This window comes from Brachyistius frenatus, unplaced genomic scaffold (assembly GCF_029030835.1).
Source record: "Brachyistius frenatus isolate BFR_SWC_R1_liver_20210118 unplaced genomic scaffold, ASM2903083v1 Contig_1, whole genome shotgun sequence".
Classification (NCBI taxonomy): domain Eukaryota; kingdom Metazoa; phylum Chordata; class Actinopteri; family Embiotocidae; genus Brachyistius; species Brachyistius frenatus.
This window is the reverse complement of record NW_027210600.1, coordinates 7,726,852-7,746,725: the sequence shown is the minus strand read 5'-3', so window position 1 is coordinate 7,746,725 and position 19,874 is coordinate 7,726,852. Positions and strand designations below refer to the sequence as shown.

Sequence of the window (19,874 nt, the reverse complement as noted above, 5' to 3'; positions counted from 1 at the left end):
TCCTGGTGCCATTCAGGGTCTATATACACTGAAGGAGGTCAACACAACAACAACACAACAACCCAGTTTCTTGGACAATAACGCGGATGTTCAATGCTAGTTGAATCAGAGTTCTTTTTACTGCAACCAATTGAACTATTTTGATGCAGACATCAAAGCTGCAGAGCAGGAACGCAGCACAATCCACGTTAATTGAAGAAGTGGTGTGCTGGATCCATGTCAGCACAAAAGGCCCCTTTCCTCCGATAACACTTGACTGAAATGTTTAGCATCAACCTCAGCACCACAAGAATGCACAATGGAACAATGGTTTTGCCGTAGCAACAAGCTTTCTCAGTCTGGTAGAGCCGGTCGTTTCTATGAATAACGAGTGTGGGGATGAAAACTGTAGGATCAAGCACTGAAACATAAAGTCATTTCTTTCCACTTTAATTCTGTGAATTGGAGAGACCTGGACCTTCTCACAGCGCAGGCCTCTTCCAGACTTCTCCTGAAGGAAGAGGCCCAGCAGAAGACTGAGAAACTGGACACCTCTGTTTGAGGGGGAACAGGCCTTCAGAAAATAAAATCTGCTCAGACCGATAGCCCCATTTCCACAGCAACGTCCAATCAGAGTGACGACTACATCTGAGGCCATTAGACTGTTATGGCTAGGGATGTGAAGCTCTGTTCTAGTGTGGCATGGCCATGATTTACAATGCCCCGTGCAGTGCGGAGGTGGTATGAATTTCTGGGCCTGGTAGTACAGTCACAGTAAATCTTACACTTTGTAATAACATGAGGCCACCTCAAGTCAAAAGACTGTAATCAAGAACAAATCTATTGAATTGTTAAATCTCTTCGAGTGTTGCTATGTCTCGCAGTTCAGGACAAATATCATGATGATGAGATGAATATTGGTTACTTGTAGAGTTGGGAGTGCTCGCAGAGACTCTGAGCCTCATGAAATACAGTCCATCTATCCCAGAGTGACTAATACAAATTACATCTTGGGATTTGTGTGGTTTTAAAATGGTTTCGCTCATGACATCACGTGGACAGTCTAATGATTCATTGAATCTCTGATGATTCACTGAGACTGTGGAAGAATCTGAATAATATCCTGCAGCGCCCTCTAGTGTGTTAAAGAGCGATAACACCACCTGCAATGTAGAGGTACATGTTCATGCTCAGTGGAGATAATCTTGGTTTTACATACGATCGTGCAGAGCTCAACAACATTTAACAATTTAAGAATCTGAAAGTAAAACTTCTGCTACCTCCTGATCTTTCTCTGTTTTTGTATTCTGTAAAGCCACTGTTTAAATCTAGAGTTCAGGAAGGTTTGCCAACAATCCTTTATTTCTATTTAACTATTTAACATAACTTTTAAATGTATGGCTGTGACTAGTGATTATTTATATCATCCATTCATCTGAGGATTATTTTGTAATATAAAAGATTCATATTTTTTTCGGAAGAAGGCAGATTACAGTGGGGGGAAAAAAATGCTGATTGCAACATGTTGCTTATTTTCTCCAGCCAACAGCCCCGCAACCAAAACTATTCAGTTAACTACCTCGTAAAGCAAAGAGGAGCAGCAAATCTCATAATTTTGAAACTATAACGTTCGTCATTTTTGCTTGAAAAAAAGCCATTAGTTTTAATAAAACAAAAGCAAAACTATTTTGTGTATTACTAGGGTTTTATGTGCAAAGTGTTAAATGGACCTAATGGAGTGCTCCAGCTGTACACAAAAGCTAAAGGTTTCTGCGTCTTTGTTTCTACATCCAGGTTGGTGGAATATTCCTCAAAATGTCACGCGTGTACCTCGGTTTTATTGACAAGAGGGCGGTGAAACATTGGAGATAACATGCAGTATCTTATATTGTGAGTCATTTTAAAGTAACGTGTAAAAGTTAGAAATGTTCGGTCTAACGCGACATTTTGATGAATTCGTGAGCAGGAGGTTTATATATAAATATATATAGATAAGAGAGAGAGGGGGAACAGCAGGCTTTCTGCTTTCAGCATAAAGTGCACTGCACCTGCTTCAAGTGTCACTTGACCAACTACAAAGTCCAGAGCATCTCCAAAGTTAACGTATTGCCTATGATATAATCCATAAGATCTCAATATCCTCATTAATTGCCTTTTCCTGATAATCATCAGGAGCAGTACATGTTTTAAGTGTATCTGTATGTCCTGTAGCTTTATTTGTACTGTGAAAGTGTTGGGAGTTGTGCAGATAAGTGAAGTGCAAGGTCACAGCAGCTAAATGATAATAACTGTGTTAATGTTGTTTCACTAGTCAATATGTAATTCCTGTGCAAATGAAGAACATCCGTGGACATTTATGTTGTTCGTTTCATGATACTTCGGTTCTTGAGTGATTTACAGGTTACTTATTCAAAGTGCGTGTGACTTTCAAAAATATATCAATTTGTACACTGATATTAACTTTGTTGTTTCTATGAATTCATTTAAGTGGACCTAGAATCAATCTTTGGCTCTGCAGTCAGGAAATCAATTATTTTAGAGATGTTTAAGACCAAATAAAGATTTTTTTTTAAATTACAAGTTGGGCTAACTTCAGATTGACCACAACAAATACCATCTGAAACACCATCATCAGATTATAGGTGACTTACTTCTTTCGCAGAAAGTGCCAGCATATCCGGGAGAGCAAGTGCAGGCTCCGCTCACATGATCACAGAGGGCTCCATTCTGACACTGGCACTGCTGGACGCAGCCCCGGCCATAGCTGCCGTTCATGCACTCTGTGAACGGGAGCGTGTGACCATAACACAGAATACATATGAGCCTAAGCATATGTAGCACCATGATACTAAACGTCTTAGATGTTTAACTTTTAACCAGTGAAAACTTGCAAAACAGATTGAAACTTTTAGTCTCACTTCCCATGGAATACCGGGATGTATTTCAGCTTTGAGTACCAAATGGAGCTTCATATAACATATAGAAATCTATAATTATAAATCTCAGGATCAAATACAAAAACCACACAAATGAAACGCGTGTAAAATCATGAAATTAACAGCCAGAAAATGTCTGTCTGTAAATCGAATCGAACGATGCTGTACCTGCAATCACCCCATGGTGGCAGCATTTACCAAAGTATACACTTTGAACCTCTGCGATATCCTACCAACGATGTTCACTTACTCTTTTCACAGTGGTCCCCGGTGAAGCCGGCCTCGCACACGCACTGACCGCTGACTGAGTCACAGCCCAGGGAGCTGTCCTGGCACTGGCATTTAATGCTGCAGCCTTGGCCCCAGAAACCAGCTTCACATGCTTTGAAGATGAGGAAACATTACGGTGAAAGTTAAATACAAGGTTTTGGTACGTTACACTATTTCCTTTCTCTGCTATTCAGTCATGCTGTTGTTTTTGTACCAAACTAGTTCTTACACGTTGCACAATCATGGCCTCTTTTGCCAGGTGGGCAGATGCAGTGTCCGTTCTGTGGGTCACAGGTGGCATCAGGATGGCAAGAACAGCGCTCCAGACAGCCTGGTCCGTGGTACCCTGCAGGACACTCTGTGCGCAACAGGTAGTTCATCAGTGAACCTGCTTCAGTCATCGCTTTTCTTTAAATCCATGTAAGTAACCAAACCAATAAGACAAGCAGATATCAGCAGCTCCAAAATTTAAAATCCTCCAATTGCGCTGTCATTTCTTTTATTTATTTAAAAGATATACAGGTGCTTATTAAAGCCTTGATATGAGTACGATGTCATTTACATTTATTTAAGCCAAATTGTATACATCGGGTCTTTTAAAATGTTTTTCTTCCTCGTAACACAGGAATTGTAATTGCAATCTCACCATTTTGGCAGAGGTCTCCCATGAAGCCGGGCTTGCAGTCACACATACCAGTCTGCTTGTTGCAGGAGCCTCTGTTCTCACAGTTAGGACAGGACGCATGGCACTTTAGACCCCACCATCCATCGGGGCAGTCTGGGAAGCAGGGAGTATCTTTCAGATTAACTCAGCAGTAAGCCACTTATGTCGGTCCTTTCTCTGTATAGCCCTAAAGCCACTTGTGCTTGAATAATTTGGGGGAGAGAAATGTATTACATGGGTCCCTGAAAGGGGTGAACTTTCTCACTGGGCAAGTAAGCCGCAAAGCAAATGTCAAGTTTCTAATTGGTTTGGCTGAGAGAGGCACAAAACGCACAAACACCAAGGTTTGCTCAGGTTTGCAAGCTTGTAATGTCACTGAGTTCAAACTGGCCCTCGTGCTACATGATCAGGCTAAAACTATTATTAAAGAACAGTGTAATAAAACAAATACCTTCCTGGCATGAGTGTCCTGTCTTCCCAGCAGGACAGATGCACCGTCCAGTTACCGGGTCACAAGAAGCTCCACCACAGTCACAGGTCAGACGACAGTTCTCGGCATAACTTCCATCTTGGCAGGCTAGCAACACAATAATCCACAAGAAAATGGAAAACAGAGACATTTACAACACAGTGTAACACAAAAAAAAACAACACACAAAACAGGATTACACAACATTTGGGGCAAAAAAATAAGAAGGTGAAAATGTAGAATTGCGCAATCATTTTCTGTTTATTTATTCAGCTTCTGCCAATTGCTTCTGCAGGAGTAACTGAAGTAAACCGTCCCTGTCATGACCTGGCCTACAACTTAAACTAAGTAAAATCCAGAACCCTTTTTTTTTTTATTATTTTATTTGGCTTTGACAAACCAGGCCTAGGCCTGGACTTTGCATTAGTGCTGACATACTGTAACTCTGCTCTGTTATCTTAGTTCACTCCACAGAGATAAAAAGTCCTGTTTTTACCAGCGGCTCCTGAAAAATATTCAGTATCACCTCACAGAAGGTTGAACTTTTCATCAACTAGCAGAATAAACAGCCACGGGACGCCCTGCTGTGGAGGAATACTCATATTTGTGGTTGTGTAGTTTACAATAACAAGAACACCTGCATTGACCAGGTGAATTCAAGAGAGTGCCTTTTTTTATTCCACCTAATCCGTCAAATGGAGCGGAGGATGAATAGATGAAGAAAGAATAAAGAAAGATTTACAAGTGTTATGGGAAATGAAAGAGATTGTGACCTATTCAGAAACTCATTCATAACAATTTGTGTTGCTTTGTGTTGCCAGCATGACACAGTTTATTAATTGGGCACACATTTGCACAAGCATGAAGTATGCAAACAATAAGCACACATGTTGGCACGTGTCAGTGTGCAGGCCCACACGCACTGACAGTATTCTGTACCCTTTTACTGTAAAAGTTATGACCATATAAGTAAACTGTGGATTCAGGCTTTGTGGAGGACATCATACATCAACAGTGTGTTTGAAATGATGTTATGGATGTGTGCCAGATGTCTGAGAGAAACTTTACAGCATAAATTAGACCCAAAATAATTTGACTTAATGCCGAGTACTTAGATGCGTTTGTATAAATTGTTTTGTATGTTAGAAAATGGCCTTTAAATTGCATTAAAGCAGCTTTTTTTTGTTGTTTTTTGTTGTTTTTTTTGCCTCACCCAGCTGACAGTCATCTCCATGAAGGCCTGCAGGACACAGTTGGCTGCACTCTCCAGTCCTGGGGTCACATGACCCTCCACCTGGACAGTCACATGGCTGCTCACAGCCTGCGCCAAAGAAGCCTGGATCACATTCTACATTGGGGACATAAAAACAAGTACACAGAACAAGGGACGATTAACACGATGGACAATCATTTTGTAAAAGATAGACTGTTCTCGGAGAGGAATCGCAACAAAAGACCATTGTGTCAAAACCGCTTTGCAAGGAAACAGCGTGACTTCAAGTTTGTTTCCCCTCAAAGGCTCACATTACTGTTGTGTGACTGCAACAGGAAATAGACTCGGATCGTCATAACATTTGAACTGCTCGGTGCAGTGAAATGTCATCCGAATGAACTTCTAGCTGAGAGGTGAAGATCTGTGAATTTACCTGAAAATGTTCACGATGCAGAAGAAATGCAACTAAGTGCTTATACCTCTCTCACAGTGCGGACCGCGGTATGCAGCCTTACAGAAACAGCTCCCTGTTTTGGGGTCACAGCCAGCGGAATGTTCTTGAACACAGTCGCATTCCTGGGAACAGCCCGGACCGTGCGTCCACCTGGGACAGGCTGAGGGGGTTAGTTTAAAAACAAGACAAAAAGCACGAGTTAGGCTGATGTGTGGCAATGAATCTGTTCATTTTTGTATTATATTGTACAGAAAGATACACACTTCCATTAGCAAGCTGCACAACCGACAGTATGGCTGCACTAAATCAACTTCAGATCCCTTTTTCTTTTTTTTTTTTTTTGAAGGGTAAGCAAAGAAAACAAATTCTCCTGGCAGTTTTTGTTTGTTAAAGTTCAGGTGCTCACAGTTAATTGAGAAAAAAAAATGTTGAAATGAAGCCTTTCTGACTATCAAATTACATTTTAGTATGAGCTAAACAAACACACTCAACTACCATGTTATGACAGCGTCAGACCTCTGCTAGTTTAAGCCATGTGACCACCGCCTCCAGTTTCACTTGATTTATTGACCTTCATGCAAATTATGGTGCATTATTCATCTTCAAGTCTTTGTACAGTAACTTTCCGCCGAAGTTTGAGCTCAAAAACAAACTAAAAGTAATATTAGCATTGTTGCAATCGTTGTGGGTATTTTGCTGCCAACTGGATCCCATATATGGAGGCATTTAATTCATAGATGTCGAGTGTTATGTATGGCTTTTAAATGTACAGCGTTGCCACGTCCCTCTTTGTCTTTTTTAGAACAATCACTCTGGATGAGTTTTGCCAAGATTGTCCCTTCTCTGCAACAAAAACCGAACTGCACTCCACCCTGTCCCTCTCAACATTGGCTTTATGTTAGGTGCAGCTGCAGGCTCTGGTTACACCCTCTCCACCCTCTGAACGTCCCGCTGCAGGATGGAGCAGACAGCTGTGAGAATCTGATGATATCCCTCGTGCACATTCTTCCATCATTCAGTTCAGTTTGGTCGTAGAGGAGTGAGAAGCTTCCACGCCGAGGAAAATCAGAGCTAAACTTCATCGCCATGTCCATCCGGAGGCTTTGGAGCACCCCGAAAACACTGGGGGACGTCAATGTGGTCACAGAGGAGCTGAAGAATCTTTATTATAAGAGGCTGCTGCCAATAGAGAAATACTATTCTTTCCATCACTTTCACTCACCGAGCTACGAGGATGCAGACTTTGACAACAAACCAATGGTGCTGGTGATGGGTCAGTACTCGACAGGAAAGACGACTTTTATCAGGTAAGACTTTGAGCATTTAAAAAAGAAAAAAAAATGCAGATGTCCCTCGTCTGCATGTATTAAGCGCATGTATTAACCTATGACAAAGGTGGTTTGAACCATGTGTATCTTCAGGTATCTCATAGAGCAAGATTTCCCTGGTAGCAGAGTTGGGCCAGAGCCAACCACTGACTGCTTCACAGCTCTCATGTATGGAGGGGAGGAAGGAATCATCCCTGGGAATGCCCTGACAATGGATCCAAAAAAGCCCTTTCGCAACCTTGATCCTTTTGGAAACTCATTTCTAAACAGGTGACGGTGAGATTAAGAGGAGAAAGATAGTAAATTCTGGAGTGTAATGATTTTTAATTCTTTTTTTGTGAAGAAGCTTGAAAAAGTTGCTGTTTGGTTCATTTCTTTCTCTGATTCTTTTTTCGCTCCCTTTTATCCAGAAATATTTGAACGTTCCTGCGCTTTGCTCTGCATTCATCATTTTATAAGTACTGATACAAACTTAGTAGGGTGATATTTTATCAATATTCAAACCCTATTAACCTCGTGTTTTCTTTTCAGATTTCAGTGTGCTCAGATGCCAAACCGGGTCCTTGAGAGCATCAGCCTAATCGACACGCCGGGCATTTTAACCGCTGCTAAAAGAAAACTGAGTCGAGGTGAGACAGTGTCTCCTAATTCCTGAGAGGAGTTAATATGTCTTTGCTTCAGCAATTTTTATAGAGTGCTAAAGTTGGACTGCATTGTTGCTGTGAGCCGCATTTTAAATTCCTATAGGAGAAGAGTCATCGTACATGCAGTAAAACACGAATATTTCAGCCCATCATTATTCAGACACTTGAGGCCAGAAGCACAGCAGATGAAAGTAATGTGTCTGTGTGTTGGGAGGAGACGAGCAGTACGCAACCGAGCGTTTTTTTTTGCTTTGGTTTATAGACACATTTTTCTATGGGTGTAACTGAAATGGCTTGAGACCAGTGAGAGGGATGTGAGGCTCGCTCCATCCTATACCCTGTTAATTAAAACCCTGTGTTTTTGTTCCTCATCCCCAGGCTACGACTTCCCAGCAGTGCTGCGCTGGTTCGCGGAGCGTGTGGATCGGATCATCCTGCTGTTTGACGCACATAAGCTGGAGTTCTCTGATGAGCTCACCCGAGCCTTCGGGGCTCTGTGCGGCTATGAGGACAAGTTACGTATAGTTCTCAACAAAGCCGACAGGGTGGACTCTCAACAGCTCATGAGAGTCTACGGCGCCCTCATGTGGTCACTGGGGAAAGTGTTTCGGACCCCTGAGATCTTGCGGGTTTACATCGGGTCTTTCTGGTCGGAGCCGAGGCAGACGTGTGACCACTACGAGCTGATAGAGCTGGAGGAGGACGACCTGTTGGCTGACATCAGGAACCTGCCCCGCAATGCAGCAGTGCGCAAGCTGAATGACCTCGTGAAGAGGGCGCGCTTAGTGAGGGTGAGAGATCCTCTGATATATTCAATTATAACTCAGATATACTCACTAACTCGGCTGCCGTCGTAGGGATTTCGTGACTCATTTGACCTTTATTCCCCTTCCAGGCTCACGCTCACATTATCAGCTACCTGAAGCAGGAGATGCCGACTATTTTTTGCAAAGAAAGCAAGAAGCACAATCTGATCTACCAGCTTCCTGTAATTTTCAACAAGATCCAGCAACAGCACAGAGTCCCAGCCGGTGACTTCCCTGACTGCACCAAGATGCAGGTCGGACAAAACCTTTATGTCTCAATACAATATTTCATAGTATTTGTTTACTGGAATGTGTTGCGTGAGCCTCACGTGTGATTGCCTCCATTTTCAGGAGAAACTTTTGGGTCAGGACTTCTCAAAGTTCAAGACACTGAAACCAAGTCTCATGGCTTCCTTGGAAAAACTCCTCACCACCGACATCGCCAACCTGGTTCCCTTACTCCAACAGCAGGAACCGAGGAAGAAATCCCTCCCCGGCGTGTTGGACGGTGAATTTCTGGGAACATTCAGGCCTGAGAATTACCAGAGAAATCCATTCAAGGAACTTCCCAATGATGAGAGCAGCGAGGCGGATTTTGATGAGTGGGCGGTGGAGAAATACAAACCCAAATATGATGAGATTTTCTACAACCTCAGTCCAAGTGAGGGCAAACTTAGCGGCACCAAAGTCAAAGAGTGGATGACGACCACTCTCCTGCCCAACTCGGTGCTCGCTCATATCTGGAGGCTGTCCGATGTCGATGGGGACGGCATGCTGGACAATGAGGAGTTCGCTTTGGCAGTCCACCTTATTGAGGGAAAACTGGAGGGCTTCTGGCTCCCCAGAGAGCTGCCCTCTCACTTGATGCCCCCATCAAAACGGCTAAATACAGCGAACGAAGTATCAGTGTGAACTTGATATCAAAAGGAAATGGAGGGCTGAGGATATATATACATAATATGTAATATTTGTACAAAGCTTTTTCAATACAAACTAATCTGGTGATAGCAGTTTAATGTTTAAACAAAACTAACAAAAGCTTGCGGCGCCTCTATATGAACCTGAGCAACCCAGTATCACGCCAGAGTTTCTGGTACACCTGTCAATCCACTAAACAACACCGTGTCAGTGTCACGTGTTTGGACACCACAAAGTGGTTAAGTTTGGGAGGGGGAGGGGGGGGACATGGTTTGGGTTAAATGTAATTGTTTGGGGTTTAGGCAGAAAAAACTACTCAGTGAGGGTTAAGACAAGATCATGGTTTGAGTGAAATAAGTCATTTTACGCTTTCTCACGAACTCAAAACACCGGTCATCCAGGTAAAAGTCCTCTTTTTTTTTTTGTTGCATTCAACCGCCTCCGACTTCCTCCCTACTCAGACTTTGTCTCCTTTTGTACCACATTACATGACCTCGGTCACATGACCTCATTCTTCAACCCTGGTCGAAGGGACTTTTCAGGCAAAACGTCACACTGACACGGTATCCTCTGGTGGACTGACGGGTGGATTACAGGCCTTGGCGTAATACCAAGCTGATTTGAGAGAGTGCCAGCAGCTGACAACAAAACCTAAAGTTTACCACTGATGGTTTTAAATGCTAAAAAAAAATGTTTTACATTATATTCTGTCATCTATATATGCCGGGAAATGAAAAAAATACAACAGCAGTTATTACCCATCACATGGACGTTCCCTCTTTGGCTGATACGTTAAGAGTCTCTTGTATCTCACATGATTGTAATGCATTTTGCTATGAAGGACATTAAACTTGTAATCAGGATGAGCTCGTATTATTAAATTTTTTGACATCTTCAACAATACCACTATGCAATCAGTATTCTTAAACCTTCTACTCACCGAGGTGGCAAAAACGACCATATAATCCTGGAGAGCACAGGCAGGCTCCATACAGGCGATGGCAGGGTCCATCGTTGGGACAGTTGCACTTTCTTCTACAGAGCCTACCGAAATAACCCCTTGGGCAACCTGCGGGCAAGGAAAATGTCGGAGAGCTTGTTACACTTGAAGATCACTGCTTCTCTAAAAATGAATTCCACTGCAATAAGAGCACTGCAATAATTCAGCGCCTATCCAAAAAATTGTAACAAGACTTCTTTAGCAGGTTTAATGACACATTCAGCACACACTGAAGGATGATACAGAGCAGTGGTTCCCAACCTGAGGATCAGGACCCCTTCAAGGGAACACAGGATGAATCTAGTTGGTTGCAACACAATGGCCGAGGTAAGAAAGAGGATAATATATGTATATAATATATATAGATTGTATATAATATATATAGATATATACTGTACTGTATATACTGTGCATTTTATATTTACTATTTTTTACTGCTATTTTATTGCTTTTTATTATTCTATTATTATCTTATTGCTTTCCTGTATGCTGCTGTAGCGGAAAAAAATTCCCTTGGGGATTAATAAAGTAACTACCTAACCTAACCTAAATCTAAACGTATCTTCCAACTTCCAACCAAATTCTGTTTCATTTCCAGGCATTTTTCCAATTTTCATTTGTCTTACAAAATACCGTGATTCACTTTTGGAGAATAAAATCACCTCTCCACTGAAATGTTCACAACTTACAACCACAAAGTCAAAAGGCTCCATTGATTTGTGCCAAAGGGGTCACAAGCAATGTTGACCCTGGTGGTTGTATTCACACGTGTGTGTGTGTGTGTGTGTGTGTGTGTGTGTGTGTGTGTGTGTGTGTGTGTGTGTGTGTGTGTGTGTGTGTGTGTGTGTGTGTGTGTGTGTGTGTGAGAATGTGTGTACAAACCGTCCTCGCAGAGCAGGCCTTTTACACCGAGGGGGCACAAACACTTCCCGGTCACAGGGTCACACGAGCCTCCATTCTGACAGCGGCACAGACTGTTGCAGGCCGGCCCATAGCTCCCCTGCGGACAAGCTGGAGAGAGCAGAGGTGGCGTTTTCACATTTTAATAAATGCAGAATTACTTAATGGATCAAACTGTGGGGATTTTTTTTTTTTTTTTTTTTTGGACACTGAAACACATCGCCATATATGAGAAAGTAAGTACAGCCAAATGTGAAGTTTTTCTCCCGTGTTAAAAATCCAGTGAATGCGTTCACCTTCTAGCCTCTCTTTCCCGTGCTGCGCGCTCGCCTGACTTTTCTAATCTCACTGGCCTTGTTAGCAAGTCAGACAGGAACCATCTGGCTGTGTAAGATGTGCTAAAGTGTTACAATCCATCAAGTTAATGTCTGCTTAAATTCCACGTCACGCTCTCCTCACAACAGTTTTATGTCACTCCACAGGAAGATAAACCAGTTTGAAATAGGCTGTAGCATTACAGTATCTTGTAATATAATAATAACCATTTCATATATATTATAAGGAGCCGCAAGCATTTAGAAAATAGCGATAGTCTCACAAACCTTTTTCATATAAAGATGAAGTGGTGCTATCACTTGCAGCAGATGGAAAGTTACATGTGGGAATGCAAATAAAGTAAGTGAATAGCACAGTGGGCGAGTTTATAATCATAAATTTGGTTCTGGGGTGTTTGTTGAGGCCTTTTGATGCAGTATGCATAACAAAGAGAACTGTGTAAATACCACAAAATACTTTTGTTAAGTCAACAATAATGAAAAGTTGACTTGTTGCCTCTGGGATATGATTCAAAGCCATTTGTGAAGTATTGTTAAATATATTTATACGATTTGAGATGTGGATTTTACAAAAGGGGCTAATGTACAACCTACTTTAATACTAGGATGATAATGTGTTTTGTATATTCAGTTTTTTTCTGTAAATTGTGTAAATCTATTCATTATATTTCTTCCTAGCAACAACCTCATGAAATAGGATTTGCATAAAATCCAATCAGAGTGAAGTAAAGTAAGAAAGTTGTAAAATACTCTCTCTCTCTCTCTCTCTCTCTCTCTCTCTCTCTCTCTCTCTCTCTCTCTCTCTCTCTCTCTCTCTCTTCAAGGACCATCTTTTGGCCAACATCTATTCCCTTGTTGACCATTATGTTGCTGCCCGCTGCATTATTTTGTAAATCTTTGCTTCAGGCTGCAGTATTCCTCATCTCCACCTGAAAGGCCCATCACCTTCAGGGTGTACATCTGAACACTGCCACCGCGGGAGCGGGTTTCTAAAAGTGACAGATTGCTTCCAACGGACTTATCCCACGTGGCTCTCCTCCTATAATTACCAGCCTGACTCGAGTTCAGACCAGAGACAGCCATTAATCACGGAGCTGGATGGGGACAATGGAGCTTTGCTTTCTAACCCAGTAGTGGACATCCTTGGCCTCAGGCTGTGCTCTTGCTGTGGGCCCTGGCCACACTCCAGTGGCAGACAGATTGATTCCCCTGGTCCTCCTGTGATCTGGAGCCCATAAACAAGGCAACCTCCCACGCAGAGGAGCCGACTGGTTTTGATACATGGCTCTGGATAAATGCGCACGGGGAGCTATGTCATCTTTTTCTTAACCTGGACCATATTGCTACAGGTAGTCCAAATAGACCAAGAACAGCATTTGTCCTGTACCATTAACATTATCCACTTGTCATGTTTGTGATCCGGTTGATTAATTAGGAAGAGAGTTGCTTATTTCTTCCACTGTGCAAAATGGAATAGTTTTAAAGGAATAGTCTGACATTTTGAAAATATGCAAAATTGCTTTCTTACTAAAACTTCAATGAGAAGACCAGTCATGTACCATGTACTCTCATGATAAATACAAAGCTACAAACAACAACCAGTTAGCCCACAAAGACTTACTAATTACCACCTTATATCTTTGTTGAATTCGTACTAAAACAACTGTAAAAATGACAAGTTCATTCCTCATTACCGTGAGGCTTCCAGGCAACCAACACAGACTCCAGGAAGTCACTGCACCCAGCCACGAAACCCACAAACCCACAAATTGTTTTCAGAATAGACAAATGAGATACAATCTGTTAATTAGTGAGCTTTGAGATGCTGTTATAGAACTTGTATTAACACTGGATGGAGCCAAAATATTCTCTGGTAGCCTGCCAATCCACTTGCTAAGCTAAGCTAACTTGCTGTTGACTGTTGCTCATATTTACTGACAGATATGAGAGTCAATCTTCTCATCTAACTCTCAGCAAGAAAAGGAAATAAGCATATTTCCACCTGAGGGAAACTCTATCTTAACACACAGCATTCATGTATTTTGGTGAGAGGGGTGAAGGTGAGGTCGCACTGCAGGAGATTGAAGAGCTTGTGATGCAACGAAAAGATGCAACACACAGTACACCAATGCAACTGCGGAGTTTCCTGCTAGTTGTCCTTACTCTTATTGCAGACAATCCCCGTCCAGCCAGGTGAACAATCACATCGGTCTCTGTTTTCACTGCACACTCCACTCACGCAGTCTTCACAGCTGGCGCTGCAGTCATCCCCGAATGAGCCATCGAGACACACTGAAAAGGACATGGCAAAGATGGAATAGGTTTTCTTTCTTAATAACTTCCTGGTCTGAAGATTTAATAGGAAAACAATAAGATAATATTGGTTTTACCAGACATACACCTCAGCGTCATCATTCACGTGTTTTACTGTACCTATGTGGCTGTCCAGTCTGAGCTCTCCTCTGCGCCCTCTCTGGATCTCAAATTCTTTTTCACTGTCACCACCATCATCACCACCATCATCATCATCATCATCATCGCTGCCATAGCGGGAGTGCAGGGCTGCTGTGTACTGCAGGAGCTGAGGAGCCTGGCGGAACAGCAGGTCAGGTAATCTGTCAACCTCTGGCTGCTCCTCGTCTTCCTCCTCTTCCTCCTCTTCCTCTTCCAGTTCTTGGCCATACAGAGCTAAACACACCCCACGATGAAACTGAAGCTTCTCAAACTGCAAGTTGCCTCATTTCTGTTTGCAGTGATATTCAATAAAGAGTATGGAACCCGGGAATAACTGCAAGTGATACTTACAGATGCAAGAGTGCTGGTCCTGATCCAAGCGGAAGCCCAGGCGGCAAAAACACTCATATGTTCCCAGGGTGTAGACACAGTAGTGTTCACAACCTGAGGTCTCGGCCAGGCACTCATCAATGTCTAACAGAGGTAAGCAAAAACAAAGTGCATGTAGAATGAAAGTGAAACGATAGCGGGACCAAGTGTATTATTGTCAGTAGATGCAGGTTTCACAGTATTTGGCATCTGGCATTTGCACTAGATCGTACTAAGTTTGCTCCTTTGTTAGCAAAATGTTCTGTTTTCCATTCTCTGCTATGAAATGGCCTAAAAAAAAAAAGCTTACTTTATGAGCGATCAATTAGTGAATGTGCTTTGGGAATTTATGTCCTGCACGAACGTGCCACAACACAGAGAACACTTATAAAGCACCAGACTAGGTAATCTGCAAACAATCCTGCCCTCTTACCATCACAGCCACAGCCGTCTGGGTTCAGTCTGTAGCCGGCTCTGCAGCTGCACTCGTAGCCGCCTGGGTAGTTCCTACAGAAGTGGCTGCAGCAGGACTCCTCACTGATACACTCGTTACTATCTGAGGAAGGCACAAAGTGTTGTAGAGTTGGTCAGGAAAACAGAAGCAGAGAGTCAGGAAGTTTATGAAAATGAGAGAAGAAGGGGGGAAAGGAATAAAGAAATAGAGAATTATGGTTTTCAGACAGACGTTCTTACCTACACAGGTCTTCCTGTCTCGGTCCAGCTGGTAGCCATGGTTGCAGGAGCAGAGGGGGCCATTTGTGGTGTGCTCACAATGATGAGAGCAACCTCCGTTGTTCTTCTCACAGCTGTTCACAATCTCCATCTCAATGCCTGGAGGCGAGAGGACCAAAAACCACAAATACAGTAGAGCTGAAACATAAGGAAATAAGGAGTAATATGGTTTCTCCTTATAAAAATCCATTACAATAATATGAGAAATGTAAACCTCATTTCTTTTTGCTTTAGAAATGCTCCGTCTGTGATGTGGCTGCAATGAATTTAGCGTGAACAGGGATTCAGATGTATTTTATTATTGCTATCCCATATGCTTCCTTGAAACTGTTGATGTTTTCAAGGAAGGGGAAATGTATGTGCTTATTTGTGTCAAAGTTGTATCTTTCTTTCTTCTGCAGCCATGAGGTGAAAAAAAAAATCATTCAAGCATGTTTGACTTCAAGTGTTCGGACTGTCCTATCCAGGCACTGGTGCGCTTTATACAGATGAAATGATAGGTTTGTCCCAAGTGTAGCTGCAGTGTGCAAAAGTTTACTGAGCAAACATTTGCAGTTGTCATGAAATCATGTGATTAGTTGGGCACGTTCATGCCATTGGTTTCTTTTCCTTTTTTTACAAGATCGTTACATTTTAGGCTTAAAAAAAAATAAATGAAGTACAGTACTCGGCAGTAGGTGGACTTCGTGGAAGGTGGATCAAATGTCCACTGTCTTTACTTACGGTAGCACTGTTTGCCATCAGCGCCGAGTTCAAAACCCGGATGACACACACAGCTGAAGGAGCCCAGCATGTTGACACAACCATGGGAACACTTGGCATGGCCGGAGCTGCACTCATCAATGTCTATGGGAGACAGAAAATATCACACACAGGCGTGCATGTTTACACACAGAGGTGGCAAAAGTAGACAGACACACAACATTGCAGTAAAACAAAAATTAAATGAGCAGCAGAAAGGCGTGGTGGCAAACTAATTGTATTAAAGCTTTACTATGTTGCAAAACACAAGAATATGACTTAAGGTCACAATGAGATGTAGTCGAGCATTTCATAGTTCATTAAATTGAAACATGTCTTCTTGTCTTCGACGGCTGACTGATGTGAAATATGGCCACAGTCTCCTCTTTTCTTTCCTCAGTTATTGTCCTAAATTATGGCCAGAAAAGTGTTTTTTTCAGAACATTTTGGTGTCACAATGAAGTTGACCTTTGACCCTTTGGATATAAAACGTTCTCACTTCATTAATTTATCCTATTACACATTTGTTTGAAATGTTATCCTAATTAGCAAATACATTCTTAAGTTAGGGTCACGAAATTATTTCCACAGTCACAGTGACCCTTGACCTTTGACCACCTCACTGTAATCCGTTTATCCCTGAGTCCAAGTAAACGCTTTGACCAAATGTGAAAAAAAATTCCCTGAAGCCTTTCTCGCGCTCATGAGAGTGGGACAGACATTCATTTGATAAGAGCGCTAAATGAAATGAAGGCGTTGAAGCAGAAGCAAAACCGCTGGCTCAAATTTGGCTAGAATTGGATGTCAATGAATATCAGTGACGTGACATTGAAATGACGTTCCACACTCGTATCATCCTTTCTCTATAAAGCTGACTTTTCGTGGGTGTAGGGTCTCAAAATATTTATATCTTTAAATCTTTAAGAGGGTTTTACATGTGAGCTGTTTGTGTGTGTGTGTGTGTGTGTGTGTGTGTGTGTGTGTGTGTGTGTGTGTGTGTGTGTGTGTGTGTGTGTGTGTGTGTGTGTGTGTGTGTGTGTGTGTGTGTGTGTGTGTGTGTGTGTGTGTGTGTGTGTGTCAGAGATTCCTCACCATCACAGTTCTTGCCGTCTCCAGCCAGAGTAAAACCAGGTCGGCAGCTGCAGTGAACTCGGCTGTCATCTGAAATGCACAGCTGGGCGCAGCTTCCATTCCTCTCCTTACAGGGGTCCCTCACTAACACACACACACAAACAGAGATACACATCTACACAAAATGAAGCCATGTCATCCCAGCAGGTGATTCCGTTTTCATTTTCAACTCCAGAGTAACATTTGACTCGTGTACATGCAACCGCTTCCTTCTTATTCAATGGTTATCCATTCATCTCAAGATCCCTTATAAATATCGTATTTTATAGTCCAGGGAAGACTAATCTGAATTCTCGCTCTGTACTGAACAGTGACTGTTTCCGAAGCTGCTCCTCAAATTCTCACATTTTCCTGACTTGCGTATTAGAAGTAGCCAAAAATTCCTTCTTTGTGCTTTAATCTGGTCCAATATGCATCAGTAGAAGCACCTGAGAAAGATAACAGACTCTAGCAGCATAACTGAACTCTGCTGTTTCAGCAGTTTCTGACATATTCCTGCATGTTGAGAACATTTGTTGGCAGAAGGACTCACGTTCACAGTGTCTCCCGTCTCTCTTCAGCTGGTAGTTCTTGCGACACTGGCATTTGTAGTGATTGTTGCCCATGTCCACACACTTGTGCTCACATCCACCATTCAACACCGCGCAAGAATTCACAGCTTAAAAGCAAAACGGACACAAGAGCATGCATGGTAAATAAGTATAAAAACCTTTGGCTTAGATATCCAGTCACAGATTTAATGGTTGTGAAGCAGTTATACGGTAACTCATAGAGGACGACAGATATAATTTAATTTGTTGGCAATCCAAAATGGTTTTCACACCTCGAACTCTGCAGTCGTGTTATTATGGAAAACATTTGGGTAAAGGCTGGAAACTGGAAAATTATATTCAATCTGGATCCAGCGGGTACCCCTGGTTTCTTCCTAATGATCTTTCCATCCTCCTATGACTTAATGATGTGCCAAATATGAATATTAGCAGTATGCCTTCTGGGTGCTCTAAACACAGACATGATGACACAGAGAGGCCGTAAAACCGCAAGAACGGCCGACCTTTAGCGCTGATGACTTCAACAGACACAATTAGCCACCCCTCTGCCTCGGTACCTATCCTTTCATTCAAAGCTGCAGCTGGCAAACGGGAGTGTTATTGAGAAAAATATATCGGACCAAAAGACACAGAGGAGTACCGATTTTCAGCAAGTAACAAATTATCTCATTATCTACAGGTTTTTATGGTGCTTAAAATGAGAAAAGTACTTTACCACTTTGTATTTCCCACTTTTAAATCACGTCAGAATTTCTCTCAAGACAGGGATTATTCAACAAACCTCAGTGCTTCTTTTCTTTTATTGTGTACATTTAAATATATGCAGTTGTTCCTCCATGTGTTCTCTCACACTGGACATAGCTACTGTGGAAACAAACCAACAGGGTGTAAAACAAGTCTCCTGGGAACCAACAGGGACCACATGTTCATTTCATTTATGAGCAGAAAATCAAAGCTGCTCACGCTATCAAGGTTTTTGTTAGTTTTAAGAGATTAATATTGGGGGTTTTTTGCATGCGTGCGTGCGTGCGGTCTCTCCAGGTACCGCCGCCTTTCAACTGGGTGATTGGCTGCACCTGACTCTGATTTACCATCATCAAGGCCACAGTGTATAAAAGCCTCGAGCAGCAGTGCGGTGGTTGCCAGTTGGCCACGTGACAATGAACTTGCATGTTATTGGAGCCTGTTTGGCCACTATGTGGACAGTGATTGTGTGCCAGAGTCAGTTGCTTCTCCCCTTAACTCCCTGTTTAGTTTGTTTAGTAGCACAGTTGAATCACTTGCCTTTTGATCTGTTAGTCAGATGTTTGTGTTCTCTAACTGCTCTGTTGGTTGTGTTTGAAGTTATCCTTATTGTGAATAGATCCCTGAGTTTCCCTTTTCCATTTTAGTTTTCTCTATTTCTTCTTTTTTTTTCCCCAGTTTTTTTTTTAATAATATTTTTGCCAACACCCTGACGAATATACATAAATAAAACTCATTCCCCATATCCCAAAACCTCTTGCAAACAAAATATACAAAACAAGGCAAGGAAAACACAACATGAGACATAACAAACATGTGACAACATCAGACAGGCTGGCTGATTTCTCCTCTTTTGTGCAATAGAGCTGACAAGCATATTTCTTCAAACTACTCCTTTAAAGGGTATTAAACTCCAACCACAGAGGCCTAGCTTTTATAAAACTGTATTGTATCCGTGTTATTTCTCTTTGCCAGAGGGGGGATGTTCCAAAAACACTGCATTATGCATGTGGGGAAAAATGCTGCGTGTTTGGGGAGGAGTGGAGAGAAAATAGTTACCGCAAGCGTAATAAATACTTGTGTTTAGTACTTACCGATGCACGTCCGACCATCAGAGTGCATGCGGAATCCTTCGCTGCACTCGCAGTGATGAGAGCCCGGTGTGTTGACGCACGTTTGCTGGCATCCTCCGTTGAGCTCCTCACACTCATTCACGTCTGAACACACACACGTATA

At 42.3% G+C, this 19,874-nt stretch overlaps 2 protein-coding genes across 2 annotated transcripts in view; one reads left to right on the top strand and one right to left on the bottom strand.

Annotated features, from left to right (window-relative positions):
* egfem1 (EGF-like and EMI domain containing 1) overlaps nt 1–19,874 on the bottom strand; it is a 53,867-nt gene that overhangs the window by 13,325 nt on the left and 20,668 nt on the right. Inside the window, exons 6-23 of the mRNA XM_069724424.1 lie at nt 19,733–19,855; nt 17,876–18,001; nt 17,305–17,427; nt 16,195–16,317; nt 15,433–15,570; nt 15,173–15,295; nt 14,722–14,844; nt 14,350–14,604; nt 14,080–14,208; nt 11,564–11,692; nt 10,622–10,750; nt 6,011–6,145; nt 5,532–5,666; nt 4,301–4,426; nt 3,832–3,963; nt 3,415–3,543; nt 3,166–3,297; nt 2,631–2,759 (exon numbers count right to left, since the gene is read on the bottom strand). Of these exons, the coding sequence (XP_069580525.1) occupies nt 2,631–2,759; nt 3,166–3,297; nt 3,415–3,543; nt 3,832–3,963; nt 4,301–4,426; nt 5,532–5,666; nt 6,011–6,145; nt 10,622–10,750; nt 11,564–11,692; nt 14,080–14,208; nt 14,350–14,604; nt 14,722–14,844; nt 15,173–15,295; nt 15,433–15,570; nt 16,195–16,317; nt 17,305–17,427; nt 17,876–18,001; nt 19,733–19,855 (2,439 nt within the window). The remainder of the gene's footprint in view (nt 1–2,630; nt 2,760–3,165; nt 3,298–3,414; nt 3,544–3,831; nt 3,964–4,300; nt 4,427–5,531; nt 5,667–6,010; nt 6,146–10,621; nt 10,751–11,563; nt 11,693–14,079; nt 14,209–14,349; nt 14,605–14,721; nt 14,845–15,172; nt 15,296–15,432; nt 15,571–16,194; nt 16,318–17,304; nt 17,428–17,875; nt 18,002–19,732; nt 19,856–19,874) is intronic.
* On the top strand, nt 7,026–9,773 carry LOC138636558 (EH domain-containing protein 2-like). Its single transcript, XM_069724652.1, has 6 exons — nt 7,026–7,292; nt 7,407–7,583; nt 7,845–7,942; nt 8,336–8,748; nt 8,853–9,017; nt 9,115–9,773. The coding sequence occupies exons 1-6, from the start codon at nt 7,072–7,074 to the stop codon at nt 9,673–9,675; spliced, it is 1,635 nt and encodes a 544-aa protein (XP_069580753.1). The 5' UTR covers nt 7,026–7,071; the 3' UTR covers nt 9,676–9,773.